The 19,098-nt window shown below is 37.8% G+C and overlaps 1 protein-coding gene across 3 annotated transcripts in view; it reads left to right on the top strand.

The window, feature by feature from the left end:
- LOC123529305 (fibulin-1-like) overlaps nucleotides 1–19,098 on the top strand; it is a 298,235-nt gene that overhangs the window by 255,994 nt on the left and 23,143 nt on the right. For all 3 annotated transcript variants that reach the window (XM_053521359.1, XM_053521357.1, XM_053521360.1), the window contains 2 exons: nucleotides 4,479–4,598; nucleotides 10,925–11,053. In XM_053521359.1, the coding sequence (XP_053377334.1) occupies nucleotides 4,479–4,598; nucleotides 10,925–11,053 (249 nt within the window). The remainder of the gene's footprint in view (nucleotides 1–4,478; nucleotides 4,599–10,924; nucleotides 11,054–19,098) is intronic.

The following is a 19,098-nucleotide window of genomic DNA, read 5'->3' as shown; positions in this document are numbered from 1 at the left end:
TGCTTTTTTCTAACATACCGTATTCTGCTGTAGGTATGTTTAACCTTCATTTTATGTCATCTTTCAGTGTGTGCCCATATACGAAATCAGTTCACATAAAAGAAAAATACGGGATCCGTATACTACACATAGTGCATATACGAGAAAAGTCTGGTAAACGTATCATTTAGAAATACTGGTCCGTGAATTCCCCGAATACGAAAAACAAATTCAGTCTGAATGTGACACAAATATTAGATCTGTATACTATGTATATCTTGTATAAACAGGAAAAAACCTGGCCCGTATATCAAAAACTACAGGTCCGTATATCCCCGTATATCAGATGCAAATACATTCCGTATATATGACACAAGTACGGGATCCGTATACCATGCATATACGGGACTAGTCCTTAGCTCGTATATCAAAAAATACAGTTTAGTATATTCCCCGTGTATGACAAAAGTACGGGATCCGTATACCTAGTATATCATGCGTATACGGAAAAAATCCGAAGCCCGTATATTAGAAAATACAGGTCCGTATATGCCCCGTATATTAGATGCAATCACAGTCCGTATATGTCAAAAATAGGGGATCCGTATACTACGTATATCTGGAATATACAGGCTCGTATACTTGTTCCGTATATTCTAAAATACCGAAAGTATACAGGAAAATAGTCTCAAGACCCTTCGAATACATGAAAATAAAACTTATGTTAAAGCAGGACATGAATAAACACCATTTCTATGGAAAATTCTTTTAAAGTTCGTATATTTCATATATACGGGAAATATACCTATATGTATATTCGGCATGTACGGGATCCCGTATATGCATGACAAATATACAGGCTTCCCATATACTAGATGTTCCGAATACGGGATCGTATATTAGGTCCGTATATTTGTAATATACATCCCGTATACTCCCGTATATTCGAAATATACGGGACCGTATACTCCCGTATATTGACCCTTTTTTCGCAGCGTGCCCACAATATACCTTATACCTAAATGTTTTTTCAGATTTTGAAAAAAATTGATAGTATGAATTATGTGTTTGTCTTTATAAAATCTAGGTGAAGATCAAATCTTGTTGCCTGGGGTCAAAAATTAGGTCACTTGGTCAAATAAGGGAAAGGCCTTGTTGACCACATTTTCTATTTGATCTTCTTAAAACTTTTTCAGAATGTTTGTCTCTATGAAATCTAGGTCATGTTCAAAGTCTAGGTCAGGTTGAAAACTAGGTTATCTAGGTAAAAGCTAGGTCAAATCATAGAAATATATTGTTAACAATCAAAGGGCCACAAGACCTGATCTTGATGAGACTTGGTTAGAATGTTTGTCTGTTTAAAATCTAGGATTAATTTGTAACTGGGTCATTTTTGAAAGAACTAGGTCTTAATATTAAATCAAATACTGTAGCAGCCACTTTTACAACTTGATCATCATAAATCTTTATCAGAATATTTGTCTATAGGGAATCTGGGTCAAGTTCAAAAGTGGGTACTTAAGGTCAAAAACTGTCTCTGGGTCAAATCATTAAAACTCATTTTTAATGATCTACCTGATTTACATTAAACATGGTCTAGGTCAGGTGAGCGAATTGACATATATTCCTTATGAATTTTAGAAAAAGTGATGGAAACAGTGTAAATTAATATAAAGTGGAGACAACAAAACAAAATCCCCTTTTCCTTGTTTTTAGCTCACCTGAGCAATGCTCAGGTGAGTTTTTCTGATCGCTCGATGTCCGGCGTCCGTCGTCCGTCGTCTGTCGTCTGTCGTCTGTCGTCCGTCGTCTGTCAACATTTAGCTTGTGTATGCGATAGAGGCTGTATTTTTCAATTAATCTTTATGAATATTGGTCAGAATGATAACTTTGATGAAATCTAGGCCGAGTTCGAAAATGGGTCATCTCGGGTCAAAAACTAGGTCACTAGGTCAAATCAAAGAAAAACCTTGTGTATGCGATAGAGGCTGTATTTTTCAATTCTTCTTCATGAATTTTGGTCAGAATGATTGCCTTGATGAAATCTAGGCCGAGTTCGAAAATGGGTCATCTCGGGTCAAAAACTAGGTCACTAGGTCAAATCAAAGAAAAACCTTGTGTATGCTATAGAGGCTGTATTTTTCAATTGATCTTCATGAATTTTGGTCAGAATGATTACCTTTATGAAACCTAGGCCGAGTTCGAAAATGGGTCATCTTGGGTCAAAAACTAGGTCACTAGGTCAAATCAAAGAAAAACCTTGTGTATGCGATAGAGACTGTATTTTTCATTTAATCTTTATGAATATTGGTCAGAATGATAACTTTGATGAAATCTAGACCGAGTTCGAAAATGGGTCATCTCGGGTCAAAAACTAGGTCACTAGGTCAAATCAAAGAAAAACCTTGTGTATGCGATAGAGGTGGTATTTTTCAATTAATCTTCATGAATATTGGTCAGAATGATAACCTTGATGAAATCTAGGCCGAGTTCGAAAATGGATCATCTCGGGTCAAAAACTAGGTCACTAGGTCAAATCAAAGAAAAACTTTGTGTATGCGATAGAGGCTGTATTTTTCAATTCTTCTTCATGAATATTTGTCAGAATGATAACCTTGATAAAATCTAGGCCGAGTTCGAAAATGGGTCATCTCGGGTCAAAAACTAGGTCACTAGGTCATATCACGTAAAAACCTTGTGTATGCTATAGAGGCTGTATTTTTCAATTGATCTTCATGAATTTTGGTCAGAATGATTGCCTTGATGAAATTTAGACCAAGTTCGAAAATGGGTCATCTGGGGTCAAAAACTAGGTCACTAGGTCAAATCAAAGAAAAACTTTGTGTATGCAATAGAGGCTGTATTTTTCAACTGATCTTCATGAAATTTAGCCAGAATGATTACCTTGATAAAATCTAGGCTGATTTCGAAAATGGGTCATCTGGGGTCAAAAACTAGGTCACTAGGTCAAATCGAAGAAAAACATTGTGTATGCAATAGAGGATGTATTTTTCAATTGATCTTCATGAAATTTGATCAGAGTGATTGCCTTGATGAAAACTAGGTCGGTTTTGAATATGGGTTATCTGAGGTCAAAAACTAGGTCACTAGGTCAAATTAAAGAAAAATCTTGTGTATGCGATAGAGACTATTTTTTTCAGTTGATATTTATGAAATTTGGTCAGGTTGATTGCCTTAATGAAATCTAGGTCGAATTTGAATATGGGTCATCTGAGGTCAAAAACTAGGTCACTTGGTCAAATCAAAGAAAAAACTTCTGTATGTGATAGAGGCTGTATTTTTCAGTTGATCTTCATGAATTTTGGTCAGAATGATTGCCTTGATAAAATCTAGGTCGAGTTTGAACATGGGTCATCTAGGGTCAAAAACTAGGTCATATCTAAGAAAATGCTTGTTTTATCGCAAGAGACCAAATTTTTGGTCCAATCTTAATGAAAATTGGTCAGAATATTTGTTTCCATGAAATCACTAGGTCAAACATGTTTTACACTGTTATGGAGTGTTTCTTAGGTGAGCGACCTAGGGCCATCTTGGCCCTCTTGTTTTATTAGTAGTAAAAATCCTCATTTCTTTTCAAACTTAAATTTCAACACTTAGAACATAAAAATGTTTTTGAGAATTCAGATAGAATTTAATTCATATACATATATTGGTAGCACAGTAAATTTTGATTAAGATGCAGTCAACCACTGTTTTTTTCCATGTTTTGTACTATAATAATTATTGTGTGAAATATCATCATCATGTGATGACCTTATACAAATACAGTAAAACCTGCTTTAGTGGTCACCTGTATTAAGCAGCAAACCTGTCTTTAGCAGCCAGTGTCTCATTTCCCAAAATGATCAATCATTCTATAAATTACTTGCATTAAACAGCCACTTTTTCCCACTCCCTTGGCTGGCTGCTTAAGACAGGTTTTACTGTAAATTGCAAAAAAGAAACATTACGCTGACATTGATATCAATATAATGGTTGATGAAAAATATTCAAATAAAATTCATAAGCCAAATGACAGGAGTTAATGTAGCTACACCAAGAACCCTTTACAGCATGTGAATCAAATCTTTGTATTTATTTGTGCACAAATGCAAGTTTTACACCCAGTGTAAATATGTTTTGTCATATGAACAGGAGTTTGATTAAGGCTTAGATATGATTAGAATGTTATTTTTTTTTATTGAACTGTGAAAAATAATCTTACACAGAAACAAAAATATATCCTCTATATGTCTTGTTGCAGATACAGATATATCCAATATATCCTCTATGTCTTATTGCAGATATAAATATATCCTCTATGCCTTATTGCAGATATAGATATATCCTATATATCCTCTATGTTTTATTGCAGATATAGATATATCCTCTATGCCTTATTGCAGATATAGATATATCCTCTATGTCTTATTGCAGATATAAATATATCCTCTATGTCTTATTGCAGATATAAATATATCCTCTATGTCTTATTGCAGATATAAATGAGTGTGAGGACTATTCCATTTGTACACAGGGCTGCAAAAATTTTATTGGTTCATATGTATGTATGTGTGAAAGTGGTTACAAATTAGCTGCTGATGGAAGAACTTGTGTTGGTAGGTGTATATTTATGTTCTAAAAACATATGGTATGTATTGCTTTTCTGCTCATGTTGGCCTTGCTCATGCTGGCCAGTCCATCTGTCCGTATGCCTTTTCTCATGTCGGGTCAGTCTGTCTTTGTGGCTTTCCACTAGTCAATCTATCTATCTCTCTGACTTTCCAGTGGTCAGTCAATCTGTCCTTGTGGCTTTTTGCTGGTCAGTCCATCTATTCCTGTGGCTTTCTGCTATCTCAGTCCATCTGTCCCTGCGGCTTTATCAGCTCCTGTGGCTTTCTGCAGGTTAGTCAATCTGTCATTGTGGCTTTCTTCTAGTCAGTGAGTCTGTCCTTGTGGCTTTCTTCTACAGGGTTGCCATTTACCTTGAAAAGTCAGGGAAAAATAAATGTTTTTCAAGGTCAGTGAATTGTCAAAGAAATCTTGATAATGGTCAGTGAAAAATGAAATTTTATAAAAGTCAGGGAAAGTCGGGGAAAAATGAAATTCTGGGTTGATGTGTAAAATGTTCAGTGGCTATGGCAGTCTTCAAGCAGTATTTATAAGCATTTCCAAACACGTTTTGGTCTAATTGTGTATAAACATAATTTAAATGTATTTGAATCAATTTCGTTTTCATGTTAACTTTGGAATTTTAAACACTGAAATGCTTTGCAACCCTTGCCTCCAGAGCATAAATATAAAAGGGTGGATTGGACGACTGTAGGGGAGGAGGAGGCCAAAAAAATATGGCATTATTGGTCAGTGTACGGTTTTGTCAGTGAAAAGTGAGGGAAAAGTCAGGGAATTTCATTTTCTCAACTAAGTGGCATCCATGTAATCTAGTCAGTCCATCTGTCTCTGGCTTTCTGCTGGTCAGTCCATCTGTCAATGTGTCTTTCTGCTGGTCAGTCAGTCTGTCCTTAGGCTTTCTGCTAGTCAGTCCATCTGTCCCTGTGGCTTTCTGCAGGTCAGTCCATCTGTTCCTGTGGCTTTCTGCAGGTCAGTCCATCTGTCCACGTTGCTTTCCACTTGTCAGTCCATCTGTCCATGTGGCTTTCTATTTTAAAAAGTTATATACATAATGATACAATACTGATTAATGAAAAACAAGTTAGGCTTCACTTTTTAGCTCACCTGAACCAAAGGTTCAGGGTGAGCTATTAGTACAGGGTGGATGGATTGATTGATCTTCATTAACATTAGTATGTAGCATAATTATAATGGTCCTCAAAAATTGTTCAAATGGGGGCACTTGGCACCTTTTAGGGGCTGCTAGAGCTAAAAATAGAATTACCATTAAAAGTCTTTTAATTTAATCTTTTTTTTGAAATTTTTTTCGCTCACCTGAGCCACAGGCTCAGGATGAGCTATTGTGATTGCTCGCCATCCGGTGTCTGGTGTCCGTCGTCCGTCCACACTTTCCTTTAAACAACATCTCCTCCTAAACCACAAGGCAAATTTTGATGAAACTTCACAGGGATGTTCCTTGGATGGTCTTCTTTAAAAATTGGTCAAAGAATTGAATTCCATATAGAACTCTGGTTGCCATGGCAACCAAAAGGAAAAACTTAAAAAATCTTTTTGTCCAAAACCATAGGTCATAGGGCGTTTATTACCAAGATTATTCAAATTATTTCCCTAGGGTCAAATATGGCCCCGCCCTGGGGGTCACATGGTTTACATAGACTTATTTAGGGAAAACTTTGAAAATCTTCTTGTCCAAAACCACAAGGCATAGAGCCTCAATATTCTGCTTGTGACATCATCTAATGGTCCTCTATAAAGACTGTTCAAATTATGCCCCTAGGGTGAAAAGAGATCCCTTCCTGGGGGTCCCAAGTTTTACATAGACTTATATAGGAAAAAATCTTCTTATCTGAAACCAAAAGATCTAGCCCTTTGATATTTTGTATGTAGCTATTGCCTTTTGGTTCCCTATCAAAATTGTTCAAATTATGCCCCTGGGGTGAAAAGAGGCCATGTCCCGGTGGTCTCAAGTTTTACATAGACTTAAATAGAAAAATAAAAAATCTTCTTGTCTGAAACCACAAGACCTTGGCCTTTGATGTTTGCTTTGTAGTATTGCCTTGTGGTTCTCTACCAAGATCTTTCAAATTATGTCCCTGGGGTGAAAAGAGGCCCCGTCCCGGGGGTCCCAAGTTTTACATAGACATATATAGGAATATTTTTATGCCCCCAAAGGGAGGCATATAGTTTTTGAACCGTCTGTCTGTCTGTCGGTCTGTCAGTCTGTCGGTCTGTCAGTCTGTCTGTCAGTCTGTCGGTCTGTCCGCAATTTTCGTGTCCGGTCCATATCTTTGTCATCGATGGATAGATTTTCAAATAACTTGGCATGAATGTGTACCACAGTAAGACGACGTGCAGTGCGCAAGACCCAGGTCCGTAGCTCAAAGGTCAAGGTCACACTTAGACGTTAAAGGATAGTGCATTGATGGGCGTGTCCGGTCCATATCTTTGTCATCGATGGATGGATTTTCAAATAACTTGGCATGAATGTGTACCACAGTAAGACGACGTGCAGTGCGCAAGACCCAGGTCCGTAGCTCAAAGGTCAAGGTCACACTTAGACGTTAAAGGATAGTGCATTGATGGGCGTGTCCGGTCCATATCTTTGTCATCGATGGATGGATTTTCAAATAACTTGGCATGAATGTGTGCCACAGTAAGATGACGTGCAGTGCGCAAGACCCAGGTCCGTAGCTCAAAGGTCAAGGTCACACTTAGACGTTAAAGGATAGTGCATTGATGGGCGTGTCTGGTCCATATCTTTGTCATCGATGGATGGATTTTCAAATAACTTGGCATGAATGTGTACCACAATAAGACGACGTGTCACACGCAAGACCCAGGTCCGTAGCTCAAAGGTCAAGGTCACACTTAGACGTTCCAGATCATTTTTCATGATAGTGCATTGATGGGCATGTCCGGTCCATATCTTTGTCATTCATGCATGGATTTTAAAATAACTATGCATGAATGTGTGACACAGTAAGAGGATGTGTCGCGCGCAAGACCCAGGTCCGTAGGTCAAAGGTCCTTAACTCTAACATCGGCCATAACTATTCATTCAAAGTGCCATCGGGGGCATGTTTTATCCTACGGAGACAGCTCTTGTTTAAAAATGTTCTTGTCTGAAATTGCAAGGCCTAGGCATTTGATTTTTGGTATGTTGCATTGCCTAGTGGTCCTTTACCACGATTGTTCAAATTATGCCTCTGGGGGTAAAAAGAAGCCTTGCCCTGAGGGTCCCAAGTTTTACATAGACTTACATAGGAAAAAACTTTTAAAAATCTTCTTGACTGAAAGTTCAAGGCCTAGGCTTTTGATATTCAGTATGTAGCATTGCCTAGTGGCTCTATAACAAGATTATTCAAATTATGCCCCTGGGGTGAAAAGAGGCCCCGCCCCGAGGGTCACAGTTTTTATATGAGTTATATAGGAAAAAATACTTCAAAAATCATCTGATCATATTTCCTAGACTGTTTGATTATAATTACCTTATGACCCCAAGTAATTAGGGGTCACTTGACTGTAACCTTGACCTACTGACCTACTTTCTTGTTTTTTAAGAGACAGCCTTGAAATTTGGATGACATGTATAGTTTTGCACACTGATCTTAAAACTGACTTTTAGTGACCATGAATGTGACCTACTGACCTACTTTCTTGTTTTTTAAGATACAGCCTTGAAATTTGGATGACATCTTGTACAAAACCACATGGCCAAGGGCTTTGATATTTTGTATATGATGGTCCTCTACCCAGATTTCTTAAATTTTCCCCCAGGGTTAAATATGGCCCCGCCCTAGGGGTCACATGGTTTATATAGACTTGTATAGGGATAACTTTGAAAATCTCTTTGCATAAAATGACATGGCCTAGGGCTTTGATATTTATGTTTGGGGTCACTCCATCAAAGGTGAAGGTCACAGAGCCTGAACATGGAAAGCCATTTCCGATCAATAACTTGAGAACCACTTGACCCAGAATGTTGAAACTTCTTAGGATGATTGGATACACAGAGTAGATGACCCCTGTTGCTGTTAAAGGTCAATAACATGGACAACCATTGTTGATTAATAACTTAAGAACCACTTGACTCAGATTATTGAAACTTCATAGGATGATTGGACATACAGAGCAGATGACCTCTATTGATTTTTAGGTCACTCCATTAAAGGTCAAGGCCACAGGGACCAGAATATGGAAATCCATTTCCAGTCAGTAACTTGAGAACAATTTGACCTAGAATCTTCAAACTTCATAGGGTGATGGGACTTAGTAGATGACCCCTAATGTTTTTGGGGTCATTCTGTCAAAGGTCAAGGTCACAGAGGTCATCTGTCCATCACACTTCCTTTTTAGGCATACTAGATCAAAGGTCAAGGTCACAGGGGCCTGAACATGGAAAACAGTTTCTGATCAATATATTGAGAACCACTTGACCCAAAATGTTGAAACTTCATAGGATAATTGGACATGTAGAGTAGATGACCTCTGTCACTTGATCATAGGTCAAGGTCACAGGGACCAGAACATGGAAAATGGTTTCCAGTCAATATCTTGAGAACCATTTGACTCAGAACCTTCAAACTTTATAGGATGATAGGACTTACAGAGTAGATGACTCTTATCATATTTGGGTTCACTTGAGCAAAGGTCAAGGTCACAGGGGCCTGAACATGGAAAACTCTTTCCCATCGATAACTTGAGACCCACTTTACCCAGAATGTTGAAATTTCAGAGGATGATTTGACATGCAGAGTAGAAGACCCCTAATTATATTAGGGTCACTCAATCAAAGGTCAAAGTCACAGGGGCCAGAACATTGAAAATTGTTTCCAATCCATTACTTAAGAACCAGTAAGCCCAGAATGTTGAAACTTCCTGGGATGATTGGACATGCCAAGTAGATGATCTCTATTGCAGCCAACCATCAGTGTCTCTTTGACTTTGACTATTGACTTCTTGCCTATTACTACTATGCATTTGGGGAGACATGCTCTATTCTACATAAGCATCTTCTAGTTGGTATGTAGCATCGTGTAATAGTCCTTTTCCAAGATAGTTCAAATTATCCTCCTGGGGTTAAAACTGGCCCCACCCAGGGATGGTGGAGAGCACATGGTTTAAGCAAGCAACTAAAGTCAGGTGAGCAGTACAGGGCCATCATGGCCCTCTTCTTCTTATATTTTCCCACCAATTTCAAAATTGAAATTAAATATGATACTTTTTAGCTCAACTGTTCAAAGAATAGTAGAGCTATTGGACTCGCTGTGCGTCGGGGTCCGCGTCCGTGTCCCGATTTGGTTAAGTTTTTGTATGTAAGCTGGTATCTCAGTAACCGCTTGTAGGAATGGATTGAAACTTCACACACTTATTCACTGTGATAAACTGACTTACATTGCACAGATTACATAACTCTGTAATGCTTTTTTACAACATTATGCCCCTTTTTCAACTTAGAAATTTTTGGTTAAGTTTTTGTATGTAAGCAGGTATCTCAGTATCCACTAATGGGAATGGATTGAAACTTCACACACTTGTTCACTGTCATGATATGACATGCAGTACATAGGTTCAATAACTCTACTTTGCATTTTTACAAAATTATGCCCCTTTTTCAACTTAGCTGTTTTTGGTTAAGTTTTTATATGTAAGGTGGTATCTCAGTACCCACTAATGGGAATGGATTGAAACTTCACACACTTGTCCACTGTCATGAGCTGATAAGCACTGTGCAGCTTCTGTAACCCTGTTTTGCATTTGTACAAAATTATGCCCCTTTTTTGACTTTGTATTCATTCAATTGACAAGGCTGTTGAATAGTTGAGCGTTGCTGTCCTCCGACAGCTCTTATTTATATTTATACAGATATATGAAACAATCAACAGTAGATTTTTGTATATGCAAATTTAACCCAAATGTTGTGTTATAACATATTGTATATATAGTACAATATTGTTTATACATAATTGACAAATATCAAATCATTATGTTATACTACAGTAGAGAAAATTAGGTGTCTTCCAGTGTAGGGGACTTTGTATTACATGGCAATACTTCATTAACTTGTTATGTAAAGGTTACATGTTTTCTTTAAATACTACATATAAATATAATACAATTACTTACGGTCTTGGATGAACAGTTAACATTGCTATTTATATAAATATCCTGATTATTTACAAGAATGTCAGATAACATATAGTGATACCAAGACAAAAAGATAACATGATAACTTATAATCCTGGATGTAAAAGTCTCAAAATTTCTTAATCTTCTGGGTAATGGATATATCATGAGTTCTTGCATATTTTAGACATTGATGAGTGCCGTTTGTACAACGGACCAGGTGTGTGTGCGGGCAATTGTGTCAATACACCAGGTTCATACATGTGTTCTTGTCCAAACGGTTGGAAGCTTATGGGTAATGGACGCTCCTGTGGAGGTTTGCATTCTTTTACAACATATTAATTTTGTTTTCTTCTTGAAGTTTGTTTCAAAGTTATTTCTTAATTAGCTAGTTATTAATGAAAATACATCTAAAAGCAAATGCAATAATGTAGAACATGTGATTACCTGTTCACAGGGTCAGCTTTGTAGGTAGAACAATGGACCACCTCTCAACAGAGCTGGCTTAGTAGGTAGTGCATGTGACTACCTACCTGTCCTTGTGGTAAACTTAGTAGGTACAGCATGTGACCACCTGTCTGCAAGGTTAACTTAGTAAGTAGAGCATGTGACCACCTGTGTGCAGGATGAACTTAGTAGGTAGAGCATGTGACCACCTGTGTGCAGGATGAACTTAGATGAACTTAGTAGGTAGAGCATGTGACCACCTGTGTGCAGGATGAAGTTAGTAGGTAGAGCATGTGACTACCTGTCTACAAGGTTAACTTAGTAGGTAGAGCATGTGACCACCTGTGTGCAGGATGAACTTAGTAGGTAGAGCATGTGACCACCTGTGTGCAGGATGAACTTAGTAGGTAGAGCATGTGACCACCTGTGTGCAGGATGAACTTAGTGGGTAGAGCATGTGACTACCTGTCTGCAAGGTTAACTTAGTAGGTAGAGCATGTGACCACCTGTCTACAAGGTTAACTTAGTAGTTAGATCATTTGTGACACCTGTCTGCATGGTTTAACTTAGTAGGTAGAACATGTGACCACCTATCTGCAAGCTTATCTTAGAAGGCAGAGCATGTGACTACCTGTCCACAAGGTTGACTTAGTAGGAAAACCATGTGACCACCTGTCTGCAAGTTTATCTTGGAAGGTAGAGCATGTGACAACCAGTCTGCAAGCTTATCTTAGAAGGCAAAGCATGTGACTACCTGTCCACAAGGTTGACTTAGTAGGAAGATCATGTGACCACCTGTCTGCAAGGTAAACTAAGTAGGTAGGGTATATGATCACCCATCTGCAAGGTTTACTTAGTAGGTAGATCATGTGACCATCTGTCTGCAAGCTTGTTATACTTCCAGATACTAGTATCTGGGGTAGTATCTGGGGTCTATACTGGATTCCAGTCCGTACATCTGTTGGTCAGTTTGTCCGTCTGCAGAAGGAATTTGTCTGGACTATTTCTCAGCAATTATTTGCTCGATTTCCAGCAAACCTTGTAATTATTATCAGTATAAAGCCTAGTTATGCATGTGCAAAGCGGGTTCCATTTGGATGATTTTTAGGTCACCTGAGCACAAAGTACTCTTGGTAAGCTATTGTGATCACACTGTGTCTGTCTTCCGTCGTGCGTGCGTCTGTTCTCATCTCCTCCAAAACCACTAAATGGATTTTGATGAAACTTGGCCTGGACATTCTTTGGATGGTTCTCTACCAAAGTTGTTCAAATGGTTTCACTTGGTTGCACATAGGGGCCACCAGAGCTATAAATACAAAAATCTTCAAACGACATCTCCTAAACCATTGGCCCGATTTTGAAGTAATTTCACACAAATGGTCTTAATGTTACCCTCTACCAAGATTGTTCAAATTTTACCGATTCGTCAAAAAACATGGCCGCCAGGAGGCGTGGTCACTTTTCCCTATATGTATATAGTGGAAACTTTGAAAATCTTCTTGTGTGAAACTAACTGGCCCAATTTTAAAATAATTTACCACAAATGGATCTTGTGTGACCTTCTACCAAGATTGTTCAAATTATTTCGATTAGTCAAAAAACATGGCCACCAGGGGACGTGGTCACTTTTCCCAATATGTATATGGTGGAAATTTAAAAATTCTTCTTGTGTGAAACTGCTTCCCTGATTTTAAAATAATTTATCACAAATGGTCCTTGTGATACCCTCTACCAAGATTGTTCAAATCATTTCGATTTGTCAAAAAACATGGCTGCCAGGAGGCGTGGTCACTTTTCCCTCTATGTATATGGTGGAAATTTAAAAAATCTTCTTTTGTGAAACTGCTGCCTTGATTTTAAAATAATTTTACACAAATGGTCCTTCTGATTATTTTGATTTGTCAAAAAACATGGCTGCCAGAGAGCGTGGTTACTTTTCCCTATATGTATATAGTGGAAACTTTAAAACTTGTGTGACATGTATATAATATAGGTTAACATAGAAGAAACCTAACTCTGTACTTGTACAATTACATTATACAAATGCATTTGAAGCCTTGTACAGGTGAGCGCTTTAGGGTCAATGACCCTGTTGTTCACTTAGTTATGGCTTTTTATTAATTTCTTCTTTACATGTACAGGGTGTCCCAGAATATAATTATGTCCACTTAACAAATGCTAATAACTTTTCACAGAAGAGTCACACATAAGCAAATTATATCTCATTTGAAAGGGTACATACACAAATTTTTGCACATCAAACAATTACCTTGATTATTTACTTACAGTTTCTATTGTATATGTTCTAAGTGACCGCCATTATTTGCCTGACTAGCTCTCTAAAGTTACGTATGACGTTGGCACATGTGTCTCTTGAAATTTTTCTCATCTCTCTACGAATAGCCGCTTTTAACTCTCTAATGGATGTTGGTTTGGGGTAATAAACATTGTCCTTCAAGTATCCCCATAGATGAAAGTCCAGGGGGCTGAGATCTGGTGAATACGGGTGCCAAACTTTCTCGGTTTTCAAAGAAATCAAGCGGGTACCAAATGTTTGCTCTAACCACTTTAAAACATCATTTGCAGTGTGGGGGTTCGCCCCGTCTTGTTGAAACTAACATCTTTCAATCACTGTTCCCTTTCTTACCAGTTCTGGAATGAACTTATTCTGCAGAATTTTCAAGTATCATTTAGCAGTCACGGTACAGCACTCGCCATTCTCCTCGTAAAAGAATGGCCCAATTATCCCGGATGCACTCATGGCAGCCCAGACGGTAACTTTCTGACTATGCAGCGGCTTCTCGTCATGAAAGTCAGGTTTGGTAGATCCCCAGAATCTGATGTTTTGCTTATTGACATAGCCATCAAGATGAAAATGTGATTCGTCACTAAACCAAATACTGTGTGTTAATTCTTCATGTGACTGCATCCACTCTGCAAATGCAATCCTTGCTGTCATCATCTTTTAAGTGCTGCATCATTGAAATTTTATAAGCTGTTAGCTTCAAGTCATATTTCAAAATTCTATGCACTGTAGATTTACTCGTAGATCTATTTGTAATGTCACTCAGTACCTTTCTTACAGATGTTCTGGGAGTTTCTCCTACAACTTCAGACACTGCTTGAATCAGTTCTTCGGAACGGGCACTTCTCGGTCTCCCGGCATTATCTTTCCTGCGATCTAAAACTGTTCCATGCTTCTCAAATTTTTTAACTACTCGGATGATTTGTTTATTGGAAGGTGCCTTTATTGAAGGATGCATTTTAATCAACTTTCTTCGCACAATAGATGGAAATTTGCCATTTTCATAGTAGTACTGTCAGCCATCTTGGAAGCCTGAATATGAATGACGTCATAAGACATTACCGTGACGTCGCACGATGCCGTTCTTGTAATGAGGAAAAACTTACATCCATTACTTTTCATTTGAGACCAAAGTTGTTAGTAATGAAGCATTTTTTGACAAAGTTATTTACATTTGTTAAGTGGACATATATTCTGGGACACCCTGTATATGCATACATGCCATAATTTTTCAGAACGTTTCCGGGATTCTGAGTTAAAATTTCCGGGATTTTTACCTTTTGTCCGGGACATACATCGTGACATTGGTATTAGTCTGTTTCATGCAAAAATATCGTAATAATTATTACATGTAGTTTTTTACAATGTTTTAATTTGCTTCAAATGTCATCTAGCTTTCCAAGGGAGGTAAATACATGTACGGGTAATACACATCTATAGTTCGGCACGTGAATTTATTGCATTCCCGAGGTGAACAGAATTAGGAGACTTACTATATACGAAGAATCAACCTGGTCATCGTGATTTAGATTCCAGCTAATTTGGTATCATTCTAAAGCTTAAACATTTATCTAATAATTAAATTGAAACCTTAAAGGAATAAAATATATCTTGTAAATAAAATCGCCAATATAAAATATTTGGAGTCGGGTCAATTTCCATGGGTCGTTCGGCAAAGGCATTCAATATTTTAATTTAGAATATGTGTGACAATCAATCTTGATCTTAAATTATCACAACCTTTTAAAATAATTATCGTTTAATTGACCGTTTTCAATAATCTCTTCCATAAAGGCTACATGTAGCTTTACCGCCAACGTGCTAAAAACAAAGAGATTTACGACTATTGTTCCTAATTTAAGTACCATAAAACAGTTATTGATTGCATAATCCTGTCAGTTCTTAATCAGGGTCATCATAATAACTGAATGTAACTTAATCAGTGTCATCAAAAGATTGTCGCGTGATCAAAGCGGACTTAATCAACATGTGTCCCGCTCGAGGGCATGAAACTGATTAGGAATAAACAATGTGACACCGGGGACTGTTTATTGTGTAAAATTCAACAACTTGTAGACAAAAAAACAAGTTTTTTGGGGGATTATTTTTATTTGTTCCCGTATTTTTATACCGGGACACCGGGATGAGTATGTAATTTCCGGGACAATCCCGGACAATCCGGGACATATCACATTATGTGTATATGGAAAAAATTTGTCCGCGCTATTTCTCAGCAATTATTTATAAGATTTCCATCAAACCTTGTAATTATTATTAGTACCAAGCCTAGTTGCCCATGTGGGAAGCTGGTTCCATTTGGATGATTTCTTACTTAGTTATGTCCCTTTATTAATTTTTCTTTATATGTATATGGAAAAAATTTGTCCACGCTGTTTCTCAGTCCTTATTTGCCAAACTTTTATCAAACCTTGTAATTATCATTGGTACCAAGTTGTGCATGTGCAAAGCATGTTCCATTTCAATGATTTTTTTCTTATAGTTTTTTAATTTTCTTAATATGTTTATGGAAAAAAATAGTCGGAACTATTTCTCAGTCATTGTATGCCAGACTTTTATCAAACCTTGTTATTATCATCGGTACCAAATGTAGTTGTGCATGTGTGAAGCACATTCCATTTGAATGATTTGTCATGAAGTTATGGCTCTTTATTTGTTTCAAATGTGAATAGAGGTACATTGAAAAGATTTATTATGTCTCCCCCAGGAGACATATTGTTTTTGCCCTGTCCGTCCGTCCGTCCGTCTGTCCGTCCGTCCTTCCGTCCGTCCGTACGTCACACTTCATTTCCAAGCAATAACTGGAGAACCATTTGACCTAGAACCTTCAAACTTCATAGGGTTGTAGGGCTGCTGGAGTAGACGACCCCTATTGTTTTTGGGGTCACTCCGTCAAAGGTCAAGGTCACAGGGGCCTGAACATTGAAAACCATTTCCGATCAATAACTAGAAGAGTAGATGACCCCTATTGATTTTGGGGTCACTCCGTCAAAGGTCAAGGTCACAGGGGCCTGAACATTGAAAACCATTTCCGATCAATAACTAGAGAACCACTTGACCCAGATTGTTGAAACTTCATAGGATGATAGGTCATGAAAAGTAGATGACCCCTATGGATTTTGGGGTCACTCCATCAAAGGTCAAGGTCACAGGGGCCTGTACATGGAAAACCATTTCCGATCAATAACTAGAGAACCACTCGACCTAGAATGTTGAAACTTCATAGGATGATTGTACATGCAAAGTAGATGACCCCTATCGATTTTGAGGTCACTCCATTAAAGGTCAAGGTCACAGGGGCCTGAACATTGAAAACCATTTCCGGTCAGTAACTTGAGAACCACTTGACCCAGAATATTGAAACTTCATAGGGTGATTGGTCATGCAGAGTAGATGACCCCTAACGATTTTGGGGTCACTCTGTGAAAGGTCAAGGTCACAGGGGCCTGAACATTGAAAACCATTTCCGGTCAGTAACTTGAGAACCACTTGACCCAGAATAATGAAACTTCATAGGATGATTGGTCATGCAGAGTAGATGACCCCTAACGATTTTAGGGTCACTCTGTTAAAGGTCAAGGCCACAGGGGCCTGAACATGGAAAACCATTTCCAATCAATAACTTGAGAACCTCTCGACCCAGAATGTTGAAACTTCATAGGATGATTGTTCATGCATAATAAATGACCCCTATTGTTTTTGGGGTCACTCCTTTAAGGTCAAGGCCACAGAGGCCTGAACATTGATAACCAGTTCCGATAAATAACTTGAGAACCACTTGACCCAGAATGTTGAAACTTCATAGGATGATTGAACATGCAGAGTAGATGACCCCTATTGATTTTGGGGTCAGTCTATTAAAGGTCAAGGTCACAGTGGCCTGTTCATGTAAAATCATTTTTTGGAAATAACTTGAGAACCACTTGATCTACAATGTTGAAACTTAATAGGATGATTGGACATGCAGAGTAGATGACCCCTATTTATTTTGAAGTCACTTGATCAAAGGTCAAGGTCACAGGAGCCTGAACAGTGACTTGAGAACACTAGGCCAAGAGTGTTGAAATTTAGCGGTATGACTGGACATGCCAAGTAGATGATCCCTATTGCAGCCAACCATCAGTGTCTCTTTGACTTTCGCTCCTGACCCCTATTGACTTCTTGCCTATAGGACTTTGCATTTGGGGAGACATGCGCTTTTTTACAAAAGCATTTTCTAGTTTATTTATTTATTTGGGTTTTACGGCGCACCAACACAGTATAGGTTATATGGCGCAAACAGCATTGGAAAGAACTTCCGGTATAAAAATACGGGAACAAATAAAAATAATCCCCCAAAACACTTGTTTTTTTGTCTACAAGTTGTTGAATTTTACACAGTAAATAAATTTTTCACAATGTACACTAAACCAGTTGGTACAATATGCAAGAAACATGGACTAAATCATCATTTTTACACCGACGATGGGCAGCTTTATTTATCTTTCAAACCAACAAATCCGGTCTCTCAAAAGGATGCTTTATGCTGTGTTGAAAACTGTCTCGTAGAAATCGTATCTTGGATGAACAGCAACATGTTGCAAATCAATGCCGATAAAATTGAAGTCATTGTATTTACCTCTCAAAGAAACGAAAAACATATTGAATCTGTTACTGTGAAAATTGGAGAAGAGAACATTAAACCATCTAAATGTGTAAGGAATCTTGGTGCTTTTCTAGACTCCAAAATGAGCATGGAAAAACATATAAACTCAGTTTGTAGATCAGGGTACGGACAGCTACATCAAATAGGCCACATCAGGAAATATCTAAATACAGATGCTACAAAATCTCTAGTAAATTCACTCGTCATTTCACGCCTTTATTATTGCAATGCGCTCTTGTATGGTGTTCCGAAGGTCTTGCTGAATAGACTTCAAAGTCTTCAGAACACTGCAGCTCGAATTATAACGAGAATATCGCGTTATGATCACATTACGTCAGTATTAAAAGAACTGCATTGGATACCAGTTATTCATAGAGGGGACTTTAAGATTCTAGTTCACACATACAAAGCATTGCATGACCAATCACCGAATTTGTTAAAGACTTGCTGGAACTCTATCAGCCAGCAAGAAATTTGAGATCCAAGAACAACTCAAAACAACTAGTTGTTCCAAAAAGCAAAACTGTTAGGTATGGTGATCGTAGTTTTTCATCAGCTGCACTGAAGTTATGGAATGCTCTTCCGGCTACCATTAGAGACGCTAAAAGCTTGGATGCTTTCAAACGATCTATTGAAACTCACTTTGCACTGTAAAAACAAGCTTTGCAATGGAAATTATTTCCTATTGTTAATTGTTCTTTAAATATCTAGGACAATTAAAATGTAGAGTAAAACCTGATTCAGTCTAAATACCTTTTATTGTTGATATATTTTTTTGTGTTGTATTGTATGTCCATATCATTCTGTGATATGTAGTTTGTACAGCGCTTTTGAACGTTTTTTTTATAGATGAAAAGAGTGCTATAAAAATCTGGTAAATAATAATAAAAATAATAATAATAATTTTCTAACATATTTCATATGCTGTTACAGTTGATATAACTAG

This window comes from Mercenaria mercenaria, chromosome 13 (genome assembly GCF_021730395.1).
Source record: "Mercenaria mercenaria strain notata chromosome 13, MADL_Memer_1, whole genome shotgun sequence".
Classification (NCBI taxonomy): Eukaryota; Metazoa; Mollusca; class Bivalvia; order Venerida; family Veneridae; genus Mercenaria; species Mercenaria mercenaria.
This window is presented reverse-complemented; position numbering and strand designations above follow the sequence as displayed.